Source organism: Fukomys damarensis, unplaced genomic scaffold, assembly GCF_012274545.1.
Source record: "Fukomys damarensis isolate Sample0158 unplaced genomic scaffold, DMR_v1.0_HiC HiC_scaffold_37, whole genome shotgun sequence".
NCBI classification, from domain to species: domain Eukaryota; kingdom Metazoa; phylum Chordata; class Mammalia; order Rodentia; family Bathyergidae; genus Fukomys; species Fukomys damarensis.
The window spans coordinates 10842653-10858532 of NW_022900949.1; the positions used below are offsets into that span (position 1 = coordinate 10842653).

The window sequence follows — 15880 nt, forward strand, 5'->3', positions numbered from 1 at the left end:
TGCACACCCCTCACTGTCCGGCGCTCCGCCCGCCCGCCGCCCGAGCGTCCCCAGTGCCAGCAACCTGCCAGGAAAGAGCAGGACCCACGCCGATGGCCACGTGGGGCAGGGCCGGGAATTCGGGTTATTTTATTTGCGTGTGTGTGTGTGTTTGACAGAGTCTGGCTGCTACTTCAGGGTGGTCTTGAACTCATTGAAATCCTCCCGCCCCAGCCTTACTAGTGCTGGGATGACAGGTGTGCCTCTGCACCCAAATTCCTGCTACAAAGGGTAAGTCTGGGCCATAAAAACTGCCCTCACACCCACCCCTCAAACCTCCCCAGCTTCCCAGCCTGGGAAATGCTGCCCATTGCTCGAACAGGGACACTTGAGCTTGCATTTGTTTCCCTTTTTCAGGGAGCAGACTCTATCCAGATCAACCGATGATGAGTGTGTACTAACAATGTGTGCACCCTGGAGAAACTGAGGCAGGCATTTCTTTGTTTTTGGTACCGGGGATCAAACTCAGGACCTTGCCCTTGTGAGGAAGGTGGCAGAACCACTGAGAAATCCCCAGCTCTATCCAATATTTTTTATTTGCATACACAAGGCACTGTATAGCTGCTGATGGCCTGAGGGAGGGGCTCATAGCCCCCAAGTTCCCCGTGTCCTCCCAGCCTCCCCATGTCTGTCCACTCACCGGGACCCTGGGGTGGAAGAGCAGAGACGGCAGGGACACCCCGCCCTGGTGAAAGAATCTGCCCTTGCAAGATCTCCATATGCAGCCCCACCTCCTCTTGGAGCCATCTGTTAACTGCAGGGCAGCACTGGGTGCCAGCAGCAAACACACTGGGTTTTGGGATGACGTCCCTGAGAGGGTGTTGGACAGAAAGGCCAGCTTATCCACCCGTAGGGTCTTCAGGGCCCATCTGGCCCTGTCAGCGGGAGTCCTCAGAAACAGGGACCGGTTTGGGGTCAGAGACACCACCAGCTGCTCATGGGTCAGTCAACAAACGTTTGTATTCTGGGGAGGCCCAATCCCAGCCTTTCACTTTCTGGGCTGTTTCCCCACCAGTGCAAGGGCAACAGCAGTTTCCAGCCCCAGCTGTTGTAAGGACTGAACGAGTGAGTGTGTGAAAGGGATGTAAAGTTTTTATATTTTTACCATTTTTGGTACCAGGGCCTTGCTCTCACAAGGCAGGTGTGGTTCCACTGAGCTAAATCCCTGGTCCCCAGTTTTTGTTTTTTTTTTAATTAAAAATTCTGAAAAAAGTTCTTGCTAAATGGCTAAGATGCCCAACCAGGGTCTAAATTGTGATCCTCTGGCCTCAGCCTCCCAGAGTGCTAGGGTGACAGGTATGACCCACTGGGCCAAGCTGTTTAGTTTGGGGAACTGCAGGACCCCCGTTGGTACTGGTTGCCCCATTTCATGTTCCCCCTAGCAGTACTGAAGGATTCTGCTTTTTCCATATCTTCACCAATGCCTGTAATTTTCCACCTTTCAGAAAACAGCCACCTTGGGGCATGAGGACCAGCGTCCTGGGGACAGTGGCCATCCCGGACACTGCCTTCACCTGGCTGCCCTCCCTGGTGTCTCCAGGACTGACTCATTGTCCCCTGGTTCTCACCCAGCATCTAGTTACGACACAGGATAAACCCAAGGTCTCCCTGTGTAGCTCACAGGGCAACCCTCCCCCCACTCTGGCTTCTAACTGTCCTTTCTTGTTGGGCCGCCCCTGGATTCCTGAGGGCCTCCGGCTGGCTTCCGATGCGGGAACTCTCCTGCTGACCTCAGCGCAGTGACCAGCATGGCAGGGCGGGGGTGTGCTGTGGAGCTGTCTGCATGTCAATGCCAACTGTCCCCAAGTGCTCTTGGTGTCTGGTATCCTGCTGGGCTGGCGGCCCTGCTGCAGCCACCATGGGGTGGGAGCTTTGAGAGGGACTTCAGGCCCAGGCTGGCGGCTGGTGCCTTTGGCTGTGGGGACCTTTGGGGGACAAGGAAGGACATGGACCCCAGGGAATCACCGCTCGCTCCAGGCAGCAGGGCCAGTGCCTGGGCAGCTAAGGGAACCCACCTGACGGAACCTGTATTTTACAGCTTCAGATGAGGACTAGGCTCAGCTCGCAGGTGGGGAAACTGAGGCAGGCCTCTGAGAGGGTACTGCCCCTCACCTTGGGCAGACCCCAGTGTGCCAGAAAGACCCCACCAAGACCCCCACTGTGCACCAGGCTCCAGGGCTCACGGGGGCCAGGGGGTACACAAAGCCTAGAGAGGGGACAGGCAGAGATGGAGGTGCCACTGCCCAGAAATGTGAACTCAGGGCTGGCTCTGTTCATGCTGCAGAGATGACAGCACCACTAAATCACATGGCGCTCCCGGGCCATTAACCAGGGCTGGCGGCTGGGGAGGTGTCCTGGAAGGTTCCGAGGGTGTCTGGGCTGTGCTCCAGCTCTAGCTGGCAGTGTCCCTGGGACATCAGGGACCCAGCCTCCCTTAGGCCTGTGCCGCCAAGAGGGCACATGTGTCCTTCACAGGGACCTTGTCTGGGGGACACCCCCAGTGCCCGCAGCCCCGATCCAGGCTGTCACTCCTGTCTCGTGGTGCCCTTTGGGTGACATCCCCCCAGTATCATTGAGGGGACCTGGCCCTGGGAAGTCTCTGCTGCAGGGCACCAGCCACACCCCAGGGTGGTCAGAGGCCTGCTGGCCTGGCTCCCAGTGTCCCCCGTTCCCTCTCCTCTGTGGGCCGGGCCCTGCCCCTCCTTGTCTGAACTCAGGCCGGGGCCCTTGGAAAGTCATTGGGGACCCCCCAGGTCCCTCCCCTCTGGCCAGTGGGGAGGCCAGAGCCACATTCTTGGCACCTGTCCCGTGAGGGCAACTTTGGATGGGGTCCCCAACACTGGCAGGCAAGAGGAGACCTTTCTAGACCATCTTTTGTTAAAAAATGAAAAGCACCACGTGGACAGATGAACACATACCGCTGGGCCAAAAGAGCCCAAACATAGAAAATAAAGTCTAAAAACACAGAACTGGCAAAACTGGGGAGCCCTGACCCCAGCCCACAGGCCGGAGAGGCTCTCCTGGGCTGTGCTGGGCAGGTGGGGGCTCCTCCCAGGTCCAGGCGGCTGTGCCCTCACTTGGCCGGCCTGGTGATGATGTGCGTGGAGAAGTCGAAGAGGTCGCGGTTGATCTTGCGCAGGTTCCGCACCTCGTCCTCCAGCTCGCTCACCCGCACCCGCAGCTGGTCCTGGCTGCTCTGCGGGGTGGGCGGAGATCAGAGGGTGAGGGCCGTACACTGCCACCCCGAGAGCAGCTGGGACCCCCAGGCCGCCCCAACTGCCTACCTTCTCCAGCGTGCTGCACATCACAGCCTGCATCTGCTCCAGCCGCGCCAGGTAGCTGGGCTCTGAGCCCTGGAAGGCAGGGACAGGGACCCTGGGCCTGTGTCACATCAGGGAGGAGCCCTCGCCAGGCCACCTACAGCTGGGGAGACTGAGACTGGGGGGTGGAGGGCCCCCGCCCAGCGGGAAGTGTGACCAACACACGGTGGAGTGGGGCCTGCTGCACCCAGGAGGTCAGGACAGGGGCCGAGTGAGGCGTCTGCTGTGGGGCACATCTGGGCCGGTGTCCCGGGTGGAGGGCTCTGCTCGGGGCGGTGAAGGTGCACAGCCCGGTATGGCCAGGCCGAGGGCAGCTAGGGAAGGGCAGGAGCCAGTGGGGGACACTGGGCAGGACCAGCAGGGACCCTGCTGCCCTGACCTAAACGAGCAGAGGCCCCCCAGTCCCCTCCCCTGGGAAGACAGTGAGTGCCTCGGAGGACACAGATAACGGCTTGTCCCCACGTGGGGCCTGCCGGCCAGCACCCTTCGGACAAAAAAATCAGTCTGCGTCTCAGGACAAAGTGCTGTATGAGGAGAAACCCTAAGTGTCCTAGGAACGCCGGGCAGGGAGACAGACGGTGAAGGAAACAGTGGTGGAGGGACCAGGGTGGGCGCTGGGCTGAAGGTCACGGGTGCCCGGGGCGGCAGGGTGCGTACCTGCTGGTGGAGGCCCAGGCGCAGTGTGAGGCCGCCCCGGCGCGGCTCGTCCCCGTGCTCGGCCCCCAGCAGGTGCTTGTTGAAGTGGGGCAGCGGCAGGCTGGGCCTGAAGTCGGAGCTCAGCATGCTGACAGGCGCCAGCACGATGGCCGCATTGGTCACGGGGCCTGCGGGACACGGCCGTCAGCCTGCCCTGCGGACCCACGGCGCCCTGCTTACCACAAGGTCCCCGGGTGACCGGGCCCACCTTTGAGGGTCACTGTCCGGATGCACTGCTTGCTCTGCACGTCCCACAGGCGCACGGTCTCGTCATGGGAGCCGGAGAGCAGCACGCTGCCGTCCGAGGACACCGACAGGCAGGTCACCTGGTTCCTGGGACGGGTGGACACAGGTGTCAGGTTCTGGTCGGGCGCAGAGGGATGCACAGCCTCTGCCCTGGTGCCCACCTGTGGCCTCTGAAGACCTTGCCAGGGTCCTGCTCGGGCTGGAAGCTCCGCTCCCTCTGCGCAGGCTGTGGAGGCCGAGATGAGCGTGAGTGCAAGGGGGACGCAGCCCCAGCCCCAGCCCCAGCCCGAGACAGGGAGCCATCGACCCCTCCACGGCCACCCAGCCACTCACCCGGGTGCAGAGGTCAACCTGGAAGACAGAGCCGTCGCTGCCCCCGCAGAACATGTGGTGCTCGGCCAGGTCCATGGTCACAGCCATGACGCCCACATCAAACAGGACAGAGAGCAGCAGCTCGCCTGAGGAGAGCTCCCACAGCTGGGGGGGCGGGGGGCAGGGGTCAAGGGTCGGAGGTTGGCAGCCCACCCTGGATGCCAGCCCTGGGCCCTCTCACCGGGAGCCAGAAGGCCGGGGGAACCCAGGGCAGGTTGAGTCCCTGTGGGCCTGGCCACGCCGGGCACGGCTGGCTGAGTGGGAATTTCCAGGCAGCAGAGGCCCGGGCTGCCTCCAGCCTGGATGTCCTTGGGCTGGGAGCCTGGGATTCCAGGCGTCTGAGCCCCACTGACCTCGGCTGGTCCCCAGGGGTGGGGGCGGGGCAGTACCTTCACTGTCTGGTCCACTGAGGCTGTGGCCACCCGGGCCAGAGGACCCCCGAAGCCGCAGTGCACATCCGTGACAGGGAGCGTGTGGTGGGACCACACATGCCTGGGGGCCGGGATCCTGGAGGGGTCCACCTGCAGCACGCTGCGGGGGCGGGAGTGTGGTCACCACCCTCCTGCTGCCCGATCCAGCCCTCCCGGGGGGAACCTAGGATGGGCGCCACCTGCAGAGGCTCCAGGCCAGCACCAGGCAGTCCTTGCTCCCCGAGACAAAGTGGCTGCTGTCGCCCGTGAACTTCAGGCAGGAGACATCCTGGTAGTGGCGGCTCAGGATGACCAGGAGGTTTCCAGTGGAGACCTGGGAGGGGTGGGGGTGCCAGGTCAGTGGGGGAATTGGGGAGCGGTCCCTGGGATTCCCCAGCTGCATGATGCCAGGGTGTGGCATTGTGGGAACCTCCTTGCCCCAGGTTGGGGACAATCATGGCAGGTGAGGGTGGGCAGTTTCTGTGGGCCTGGACTCAGTTATCCTGCTTGTCCCCAAGTATGTGATGGGCCCGGGAAGGGGGACAGATTTTCTGCCACCCTGGACTAGCAGTGACCTCAGGGACAGCAGCGCTGCCCATGTGTCCTCCTTGGGATTCTGTCACAGTGGGAAGGGATGCTGTCGTAGGCTGTGACAGCTGCAGGCACATGGCGTAGAGGGGGAACGGGCGGAGGTGGCTGGTGGCCGAGATGAACCTCCCCACCACGCCTGGGAGGGCCCCGGGTGGGGGAGACACTGCTGCGGGGTGAATCGCGTATCCCCCAAAGCATGTTCACAGCCCTGACCCCAGGCCTGCGAATGTGACCTGACTAAACAAAGGTGGGGCTGGGGTGTGGCTCTGGGGAGCGCTCACCTAGTGCTTGAGGCTCTGGGTCAGCTCTCCAGCCACACAGACAGAAAGAGAAAAGGGCGCTTTGCATTGCAGCCCAGGTAAGATGAGGTCAGACTGGAGCAGGGCACATCCTGAATCCAGCGACCGTGTCCTCTCGAGGACACGGAGAAGGGAATAAAGCTGTGGATGATGAAGCAGCGGCCAAAAGCCAGGGTTCGCCTTGAGCCCTGAGAACTGGCAGAGGCCAGAAACACAGGGAGCTTGCATCATCACCAAGGTTAAATTTGGAAGCTGGGACAGACAGGGCTACATCACACCTCCCAGGAGGTCCTTGTCCCCAGAGCATGAAGGACAGATCTGAGGAGCTCAGAGTGCCCCAGGCTGGCCACTGGGCCCACAGTCTGTCTAAAGTCTGGGCCCCTTCTGCCATACCCCTCACCTGGCTCTTTACTGGACTAGAGAAAGGGGACTGAGCTGCAGGTGTCCCCTCCTGGTCACAGCTCAGAAGTCCTCTGAGAACTTCCAGGAGCAGGGCCGGCAACACCCACTTGCCACCACTGGACAGGAGGTCCCCCAGTGACAGGCACCGAGTTTCTGCCCACACACAGCCCGGCCCACACCAGGCTGTGGAAGGCCAAACTCCGCCAAGGCCTGACAGTAAATAAAGCTTTACTGACACTGCTGTGAAACCCACTCATTTTGCAAATTGTCCAGTGCCACCTGCAAGGCTGGAGCGTGTCCCAGTTCGTCTGGCTGCAGTCTGACAGGTGGCCCCAGACCCCTTGCAGAAAGGACCAAAAGTGTGCATGTCAGGGCTGTGTGTGCAGGTAGCTCTAGCACCAGGTTTCCCAGTGCTGAGAAAGAGGGGAGATGAAACATATTATGCTGTCCCTTCCTTAGAGCGTTAAAGCCAAAACCTCTGGGTCTTAGGAAGGAGTGCCTTGTTCACCCTCGTCCTGCAGAGTGTGTGTCTGTAGCTGGTGGTAGAATTAGGGCTTTTTAAAAAAATGAGGCCTCGTTGGGACTTGCAAGTCTGGAAGGAAGCAGAGGATACAGCAGCAGGGTGCAGGATGGGTGAGACCCTGCACCCTCACCGTGTGCCCCGCCCCGGCCTCGGATCTGGTCCTTACGGTTGCTTCCAGTGGCCCACAGGTGAGATGCACATCCTGGCTCCGCTCCTCTTACCTCCCACAGGTATATGTTTTCTGCAATTCCCGCCAGGACGTACAGGCCGTTGGGTGCCGTGGTCACACAGGTGACAGGCCCAGGGCACATAATCTTTTGCTGGAGCTGGTCCTAGAAGACACAGAACAGGCCTGTGAGCTTTGACTGGGAGGCAGGGAGGGATGGAGATGCCTGGGGAGCTGACAAAGGAGAAGAGTTAGGCACAGCTGGCCTGAGCAACTGCACTGTTCAGCAAGGCAGTGTTCACGCTTGCATGAGCTTTCTTGTTTTATTGTTTCCAGTAGCAGGGATTGAGCGATTCAGCCACTCACCCATTTTACCTTTCTTTTTCTCTCTTGCATCACATTTTTTAAGACATGGTCTTGCTAAGTGGCTACGCTGCCCAGGCTTGGCTGGGGCTCTTGTTCCTCCTGCCTCAGCCAAACAGATGGGTGCGATTATAGGAGTGTACCACCACAGCCGGCTCACTTCGCATGTGGTCTTACAGGCCAGTGCTTCTTCTGGACAGAGGAGGCCTGGAGGCCAGGGAGGGCACTGGGCAGAGCCCAACGACCAGAAGAATTGCACTCTAACACCCCTTCTCCTAACGTGCTCTTAGGCCTTGTTACCTCCTCTCTAACACCGGAAAAATCACGAGTTTTGTGTGAACTCCCCAGTCAGTGCCTACACACAGCGCTTGACTGGAGAGAGAAGGGCAGGCAGACTAGGCACTAAGCAGTTCTAGGGAATAGATAACAGAGCTGCCAATAAAAACAACACGAGAGGCAACGATGGGGATCAGTGAATGCATGAGGTCCGGGGGCTACCATTCAAGGGGCTCCCTCAGACCTCAGATCTCCTTCATGCTCCAAAACCACAAACCCCAAAGGACCTAATTTCTCCCCTTGAATCAAATTTTGCGCTCAGGAATCTGTGCATGCGCACTTGCTCAAGAGTCCACCCAGCTCTAAACTGCCCCAGCCGCTCGAGACGCGCTACCCCTGCCCCACGCGTGCGCAGAATGCCCCAGAAAGAGAGCCCACCACCCTGCACATGCGCAGACTCCCTACTACGACCCTGGTCGTCCCGGTCGGGATCCCACCCCAAAACCCCCTTTCCCCCGCTTTCTTTCGAGCACTCCGTGCTCCCCACCGGAGCCCCAGGCCCGCGCGCCGCACCTTCCGCTGCAGCTCCCAGACACTGATGTAGTTCTTGCCCAGCTGCGCCGCCAGCAGGTACTCGCCATTGAGCAGCGCCAGGCCGCGAGGCCCAGCTTGGCCGCCGCGGTAGGTGAGCAAGTTGGCACCCGAATGCAGTTCCCACACGACGCAGGTCCACAGCTGCGCCGTCGAATCCGTACACACAGCTACCTCCATGGGCGCCGCCATCTTTCCATCTGGCCACGCCCCGGAAGTGCGTCTCCTTCAGCGAGCCTCTGATGACGCCATTACGCTCACTGGAGCGGCGCCCGGAGGCGGGGATAGGCGGTCCCGCGCGTGCGTAGAGGCCTCGGGAGAGGGCTCTGACCCAGGGAATGGACTTCTCTGAGCAGCAGAGAGCGGAGGGTCTCTTCTTATGGGTAGAGGTGTTGGCCGGTACCCAGTTTCACGGTCTGGGGTCTCCCGCGAGCTGCTAGTATCTCCATGATCTGAGGTCTGACTTGACCATTCCCTCCTGCGGCAAGTAACCAAACCTCTCCGGTGGATTCGTTTCTTTTTAAAATATGTACATATAAAGTACTGACCTCACAGGCTTAAAAGAGACCAGGCAAAAGAGCAGACTCCACGCCAGAAATTATTCAGGGCTAGGGGTACAGCTGACTGGTAAGCGCTTGCCCCCGTACTGTAACAGAAAAGGAAACAAAAACCCCGTTGTATCTATCTACTTGGCACACAGGGCAGGGTGATTACCTATTGATGTCAGCCTGCCTGTCTTTTTTTTTTTTGAGACAGGGTCTCACTATGTAGTTGAGACTGACCTGGGACTCACTAGCCCAGGCTGGTCTCGAACTCAGAGCGATCCTCTTGACTCAGCCTCCTGAGTGCTGGGATTACAGGTGTGCGCCACCATGCCCGGCGGCATCTGAATTTTGTGGCCCCAAAAAGCGAGGTCAAAAGACAGGCAGGTCGGGCATGGTGGCGCACGCCTGTAATCCCAGCACTCGGGAGGCTGAGTCAGGACGATCGCTGTGAGTTCGAAACCAGCCTGGGCTACATAGTGAGTCCCAGGTCAGTCTCAACTACATAGTGAGACCCTGTCTCAAAAAAAAAAAAAAAAAAAAAAAAATTCAGATGTCTTTTGGGCCACTTGGTATTGGCCCAGCAAGGCTCAGCTGCCAGTAACAGGAGCCATTTCTAAAAACAGTAATTTTTCTCCTTTTTTCTTTGTGCTGGGGATGAAACCTAGGGCCTTGCACATGCTATGTAAGCAGTGAGCAACACCCTCAGCAGCAAAAGTGTTTTTTTGTTTTTTGTTTTTTTTAATAAACGTACACCTGGCACTATGGCGCCTACCTTTCATCCCAGCTACTCAGGAGGCTGAGGGAGGAGGGGTCTGACATGGTGGCACACGACTGTGATCTCAGCATTTGAGCTGAGGTGGGAGGATCGTCGTGACTTTGAGCCAACCTGAACTATACAGTGAGGCCCTGACTCAGAACACAAAAAGCCAAACAAAATTTTCAAAGAGTGGGGAGATGGAGCTCAGTAGTAGAGCACTTGACTGCCTGGGTTCCAGCACGGGAAACAAAACCAAATTAAACCCCCAAAGGCAGAATTCACCTGAAAGTCAGAACTGTCTCCGCCGTGCTGGGCCCCGCACTCAAGTCTGGGTGACAAGGTACGGTCCGCGGGCCACCGTGCTAGGCCCGCTGGGAGCTCAGTGGGGCCAGCAACCGGACACAGATGCGGGCGGGGCCGGTTGGGAGGCTGGGACGATGGCCTCTAGAGGTGGGGAGGACAAGTGTCCGGGCGCCGGGTCCACACCGGCAAGCAGCGAGCGGCGGCCGCTAGGTGGCAGGCGCGAGCCGCGGACCACGCCGAGGGGGGGCGGGAGCGCGGGGAGGAGGGGAGGGGCCTCTGAGAGTGGGGCGGAGCCCCGAGCAAAGGCCCTGAGGCAGGTCCATAGCAGGGAGCTGGCCGGGCAGAACTTCCCTGGAGAGAGTCCACCCCAGGACCCCAGTACCCACGATTTTTAATTTTTGCTGGTGCTGAGGATGGAACCCAAGACCTAGGCAAGGGCTCAACACAGCTACATGCCCAGACCCTCGAATGTTATAAAGTAAATAAAGAGAAAATTGGGCAGGCGGGGAGCCGTTCCGTGTTAGAGCATTTGGTGTTGGGTTCAAGCCCCAGTACGCCCCCATTACCTTTACGCTTATATTTTTCAAATATTAGAACTGATTTAAAAAAACATAGTTTCTCTCTACGTAGCCCAGGCTGGCCTCAAACCCGGTGGCGATCCTCCTGACTCAGCCTCTGGAGTACTGGGATGACAGGCGTGCGCCACCAGCTGAGGCTGTTTGCCACCTTAGAGCCTTGGAACAGATCACAGTTGCAGTCCTCAGTTTCCCCAGTTCTACGTGGAGTGTGTGTAATGGCTTCCCGAGGCCGGCTGGTTTGGCCTGGCCCGGACCTTTCTGAATTTCAGGGTTCCGGCGGTGTGAGGTGACGGGCTGTGCCCTGGGACCCTGCAGTCAAAGGGGGCAGGATACACTGGATGCCCAGGCCGGTGCCAGTGGTGGATATGGTCCTTCCTCTTCGCCTCCCTGGGGCCCGGCCTCCTTGTGAGGTCAGAGGTCGCCCCGTCCCCCTCCTGGAATGGGGACAGACCAGTTCCGCAAGAGCCTCAGACAAAGGCCACCCTTGGGGGCACCGGACCACCCAGAGCTGGGACTCAGTGGTACGGTGGTGGGGGTGGGAAAGCAGCTGTTCCCTGATCTGAGGCTGGAAGGGAACGGGGGTGGGGGGCACACAGGGAAACCGAGGCACAGAAACAGGACCGTGCATGGACCGAGCCATTATTGGGCTCCTGGGGGGCCAGCGGGTGACCCTAGTGGACAGTCCACTCTACGCACCCGGCTTCAGCTTCACCCCGGAGCCCCTGCCAGCAGCAGCTGGGCTCTGGGAAGCCAGGAGGGAGGGTGCAGGGCCCCTTTCTGTGTCTCCAGGGCCTGTGTGGCCTCACGGTCCCTGGGGTCCTTCTCTGAGGCACTTGGGCAGCTGAGGAAGGACTGGACCATCCAGTTGGGTGTTTTTTCCTTTTCTTTTTTGTAGTTTTTGTTGTTTTGTTTTGCTTTGTTTTGCAGTCCTAGGAATTGAACCCAGGCCTTCACATGGAACTACATCTCTAGGCCTTTTTATGTTTGATTTTAAAACAGGGTCTAAGTGGCTAAGTTGCCCTGGCTGGACTGTAAGTTTGACCCTCCTGCCTCAGCCTCCCAGAGTGCTGGGATGACAGGTATGTGCACCACCACTTTCGGCTTTTTTTAAGTCACTGGCCCTTGTCCCCTGGGGGGGTCCAGAGGCCACAGCTGGACCTCAGAAAGCCAGGAGTAGAAAATGTCACCTTCTTTTTCTTGGGTCACAGGTGAGCCACAGTAGCAGGGGCTGTTTTCCTCTCCTTCCTGTGCAGCCTCCGGGAGGTACCAGCCTAGGCTGGCCACAGCTGGAGCTGGTGCGGACCAGGTGACTGCAGTCTGGGCCATCCACCAGGCCACTGTGCCCTTGGTCCAGTCCAGAACTCTGAATGCGGAAATCACAGGTCAGCCCCAGAGAAACCTCTCCCAGCCTGGTCCCCACAGTTGCTTTTTGGAGTTGGAGGTGGTGAACTCACCAGCACGGGGAGTAGAGCAGGCCCAGGTCCCATCTGGCCTCCCTCGGGCCACATCATGTTGAAAGAAAGGTACAGTGTGACAGTGGAAAAAGCCACCCCTGCACAGAGGCCGGTCCCTGGCCCGTGTGAGGCAGGTGACAGCAGCCATGGAGGGAGGCCCCTTGGGAGCGTGGTTGTGACAGCAGCTCCATCTGGGCGTCTCCCAAGGTGAGGGGGAGTCACATGCTTCTTTGCCCAGAGGACAATGACGTTGGGCTGTGAACTGCAGGTGGGGACTGCACGTGTCTCAGTCACACACAAGGGAGTCTTTTTTCTTCTTTTAATTGGAGGAAGGTGAGAGGCCACTCTGGCATGTGCAAAGGCCCAGGGGCATAGCCCCACCACTGTGCTGGGGGCTCCACACAGATAACTGGAGGTGACAGGACACTTCTTAGGGAGCCAGGCACTGCCCACCTGGGTTGTTAGTAGGGACACTGGGGCTGGAGTGTCCTCTGTGGGGTGTTCTGGACACTGCAGGGTGTTGAGCAGTGTCCCTGGCTTCCACATACCCTGTGCCAGGAGCTCCCCTAGTTGTGACAGCCCCTCACATCACCAGACATGGCTCCGTGTCCCTGGGATGCCTGATCTACCCTCCCCACGCCATGCTGGGTGAGGTAGAGATGCCTAGGTTAATAATCTGCACAAGAAACCAGCTGCAGTGGCAAATCCCTGTAATCCCAGCACCTGGGAGGCTGAGGCAGGAGGATTGCTAAGAGTTCCAGGTTAGTTTGGGCCACACAGTAGGCTCAGGGCTAGTCTGGACTACACAGCAAGATCCTGTCTCTAAACAAACCTGAAGCTGAGCATGGTGGCACACGAGAGGCTGAGGCAGGAGGATCGTCAGGAGTTCGAGACCAGCCTGGGCTACATAGTGAGTTCCAGTTCACTCTAAACTACATAGTGAGACCCTGTCTCAAAAAAACAAAAAAAAAACCCCAAACCAAACCAAACCAAACACCTGAAAACACACACACACAAACACACACATTCACACACGCACACACACACACACACACACACACACACACACAAAAACAACAGAGACATTTTCTGTTAAAGTCAGAAGTGTTTTGTTTTAATCTCATGAGCTTTTCTGGGTTACAGTTGTCTTAAATATTTCTGAAGTTTAAATACAATTTGCATAATAACGTTATTATAAAATGTAAACTTTCAGTGTTCTTTTAAATTTCAAAATCACACTTTTTTTTGGTATTTTTATCATTTTTATTTTTTTTTTCTTTTTAATACCTGAACGATCTGCAAAAACTGAACATTGTTGTAAATCACCCTGCCGGCAGCCAGGGTGTGTCGGCGGGGCCCAGCCAGAGGTAGACAGCAGTTTTTACCTTTTTTTTTTCTGTTTTTTTGGGATTTAAAAAAAATTTTTTTTGTTTTTCTTTTACCTGAGTCTGGCGTGATCATCACGCCGTGTGAGAAGCCCCAGAGAAACTGAAATCAACTTCACATATGTCAAGAATGAAAAGCCTGAGTTTGTGTTTGCCAAGGGGGAATTAAAAAAAAAAAAAAAAAAAAAAAAAGCAGAAGCCAAAAGTTATTGAAAAATAAAAACAAGAATGAAATGGGTAAAAATGATAAAAAGAAAAAAATGCAACTGTACAAATGCACAACTTTTAAAAACACTAACCCAGCTGCCCCCAAGCCCCGCCCCCACCCACCTGCCTGTCCTCACAGCCAGAGCCCTGTGGCCAGCCTAAGGGTCCCAAAGAAGATTCCAGAAAGCAGCCTTGCAAGGGTCCCCATGAAGCTCCTCATTACCCTGAGTTTTGGGGGGGTCCCCACCTGCCACACGCCGAGCCACATATGCACAGTGCCCACAGCCAGGTCTTGGCAGCCAACACAGCCACCCCCTTCTTCCCCACCCCTCTTTGCATAAGGGGGTCCTGTGTTCCCCCAAAGATGTCCCTCCCACCCCCACCAGCAGGCGATGTCTGGGACACGTGAGGTGCGGGGAGAACAGGCAACTGAGGCAGAGACAGGACGTCCAAGGGCCACAGGTTCCGCCTGGCAGGACAGAGGTCCCAGGGACCCCCACATCCCACAATCTTGGGGCCACCCCAGGCCACCCCTGAGTTAGGATCATTGAGGCTGGGTGCTCACCCATGCCACTGGGGGATGCTGGGTCCCCAGCGCATATACACACTGCCCGGGGACACCCTGCAGCCTGAGCAGGAGGGACAGGGAGGTGACCAGGGCGTGGATTTTTGGCATCAAAAGTCAGACCTGAGGTAGAAAGAAATGTACAGTGGACATTTCCCCGAGGTGGCCCCGAGAGGTCCTCATCCAGGAAGGGACAAGAGTCGCTGGCCAACGCTGGACCCAGTCCAGAGCCCAGATGGTTCTTGGAGAGGGGGCAAGATTGAGTCTTGGGACAAGACACCCCCCTACCCAGGAATGATTGTGCTAAGACACCAGCCCCCCAAAATGGGGCAGGCAGAGCCTTCCACAAGGAAAAGCCAAGAGACACCCCCCACTTCTAGAAGGACAGAAAGGCGCACAGCAATGACTCTGACACAAAGAAAGAAAAAGGTCCCTTTCCCAGAGATGGAGAGCTCCACCGGGGGCCTGGGGGAGCCCCAGTGCGTACCCCACTCCCAGCCTCATTAGCACCGACTCTGGGGCCCAATTAGAACCCAGGCTCACCTGGGCGCAGCTGTCACAGTCCCCGCCCTCCCCCAAGGCCAGCTGGGGCCCCAGGGACAGAGGCAGAGAGGCCCAGAAAGTCCTGCAGACCCCGCCAGGAGCGCAGAAGCTGTGTTTCGGCTCCAGCCGGGCCGCGTCTCGTGGATGCCCCCTCAGTTTTCTGACCCAAGTTGGGGGGATCCACGGTCCTTTCTGGGCCTCTGTTTTAGTGACTGTCGCCACAGAACCAAGACCTCTCACAGGCCCTGTGCAGGGAGGCGAAAGATGAGAGCTGGCCGTGGCCACCCTGAATCCTCACCCTGAGCTAAGCCTGGCTGGCCCCGTTCCCCCTGTATTGATCGTCCCCTGAAATCATCCCTGAGACAGGAGCCTGGGACCCTTTGGCCAGGACTCATTCCACCCCTGGCTAAGCATTGCCTGATCCCAGTGCCCAGCCTGGAAATCAGAAACCCGTTGCCTAAGTGCCAGGGTCCCGGGCTCTTGGACCACCCATCAGGCCACCGGAAAACACCCAACGGAGTCCACACCAGTCACAGAAAAAATATTAAAAAGGTTATTACTGGGGTTGGGTGTTTTGTTTTGTTTTGTTTTACTTTGCTTCCTCTAGTCCCTGAATGAGCACAAATATATAGATATATAGATATATAGATAGCCTTTTCCTAAAGCTCCACCCCCCAAGAATAAAATAGAATATTTACAGAACAAAACCCCCAAAACCTCTTAAAAACCCTATAGGAGTTTGAGTGTCACTATTTCTTTAAAAAAAAGAAAAGAAAGAAAAAAAAAAAAAAAGGAAAAACAAACCCTATAGGAGTTTGAGTGTCACTATTTCTTTAAAAAAAAGAAAAAAAAAAAAAAAAAAAAAAAAGGAAAAACATACTTCCCAAAGCAACAAAACAGAAAATAAAATCAGTGATCTTGGCTCAGGGGTTTCATTCAACACAAGGAGCTGGGTGTGATGAATGTGTCACAGATAAAAAATAAAAAAACAGAGAAAAATGCTAACACACAGTGCAGGGATGTATGAGGTAAACAGGGTTGGCTTTGACACCGCAGCTGTTCCGCGCCAGACGCCAAAGCCGCTTCCCTGGGAGCAGAAAAAGGCTCCAGCAACTCCAGCAGCTTCAGCGGCTTGGCTTGGTTTTCCTTTAGGATCTTTTCACGGTCCTCATAATTCATCTCTGAATGTCCAAAACCTGAGAAATTCAAGTGTTCCTTGTTTTCCCCTGTTTTATTAAATTCGCCATAT

The 15880-nt window shown here is 57.1% G+C and overlaps 2 protein-coding genes across 3 annotated transcripts in view; both read right to left on the reverse strand.

Moving 5' to 3' along the window:
- Positions 1 to 1197: 1197 nt before the first annotated feature.
- Wdr18 (WD repeat domain 18) lies at positions 1198 to 10108 on the reverse strand. Of its 2 annotated transcripts, none has more exons than XM_010634961.3 (11): positions 9879 to 10108; positions 8277 to 8940; positions 7120 to 7230; positions 5284 to 5417; positions 5063 to 5204; positions 4635 to 4778; positions 4463 to 4527; positions 4264 to 4388; positions 4017 to 4183; positions 3324 to 3392; positions 1198 to 3230 (listed from the first exon to the last, which is right to left on the reverse strand). In XM_010634961.3, the coding sequence occupies exons 2-11, from the start codon at positions 8484 to 8486 to the stop codon at positions 2775 to 2777; spliced, it is 1623 nt and encodes a 540-aa protein (XP_010633263.1). In that variant the 5' UTR covers positions 8487 to 8940; positions 9879 to 10108; the 3' UTR covers positions 1198 to 2774. The 2 variants fall into 2 exon arrangements, with proteins under 2 accessions (XP_010633263.1, XP_010633264.1); XM_010634962.2 differs by having other exon boundaries at positions 3025 to 3235.
- A 5524-nt stretch (positions 10109 to 15632) lies between these two features.
- The window catches only part of Arid3a (AT-rich interaction domain 3A), a 30066-nt gene continuing 29818 nt past the window's right edge, over positions 15633 to 15880 (reverse strand). The window contains exon 12 of the mRNA XM_019209091.1: positions 15633 to 15718. Coding sequence (XP_019064636.1) covers positions 15633 to 15718 — 86 coding nt within the window. The remainder of the gene's footprint in view (positions 15719 to 15880) is intronic.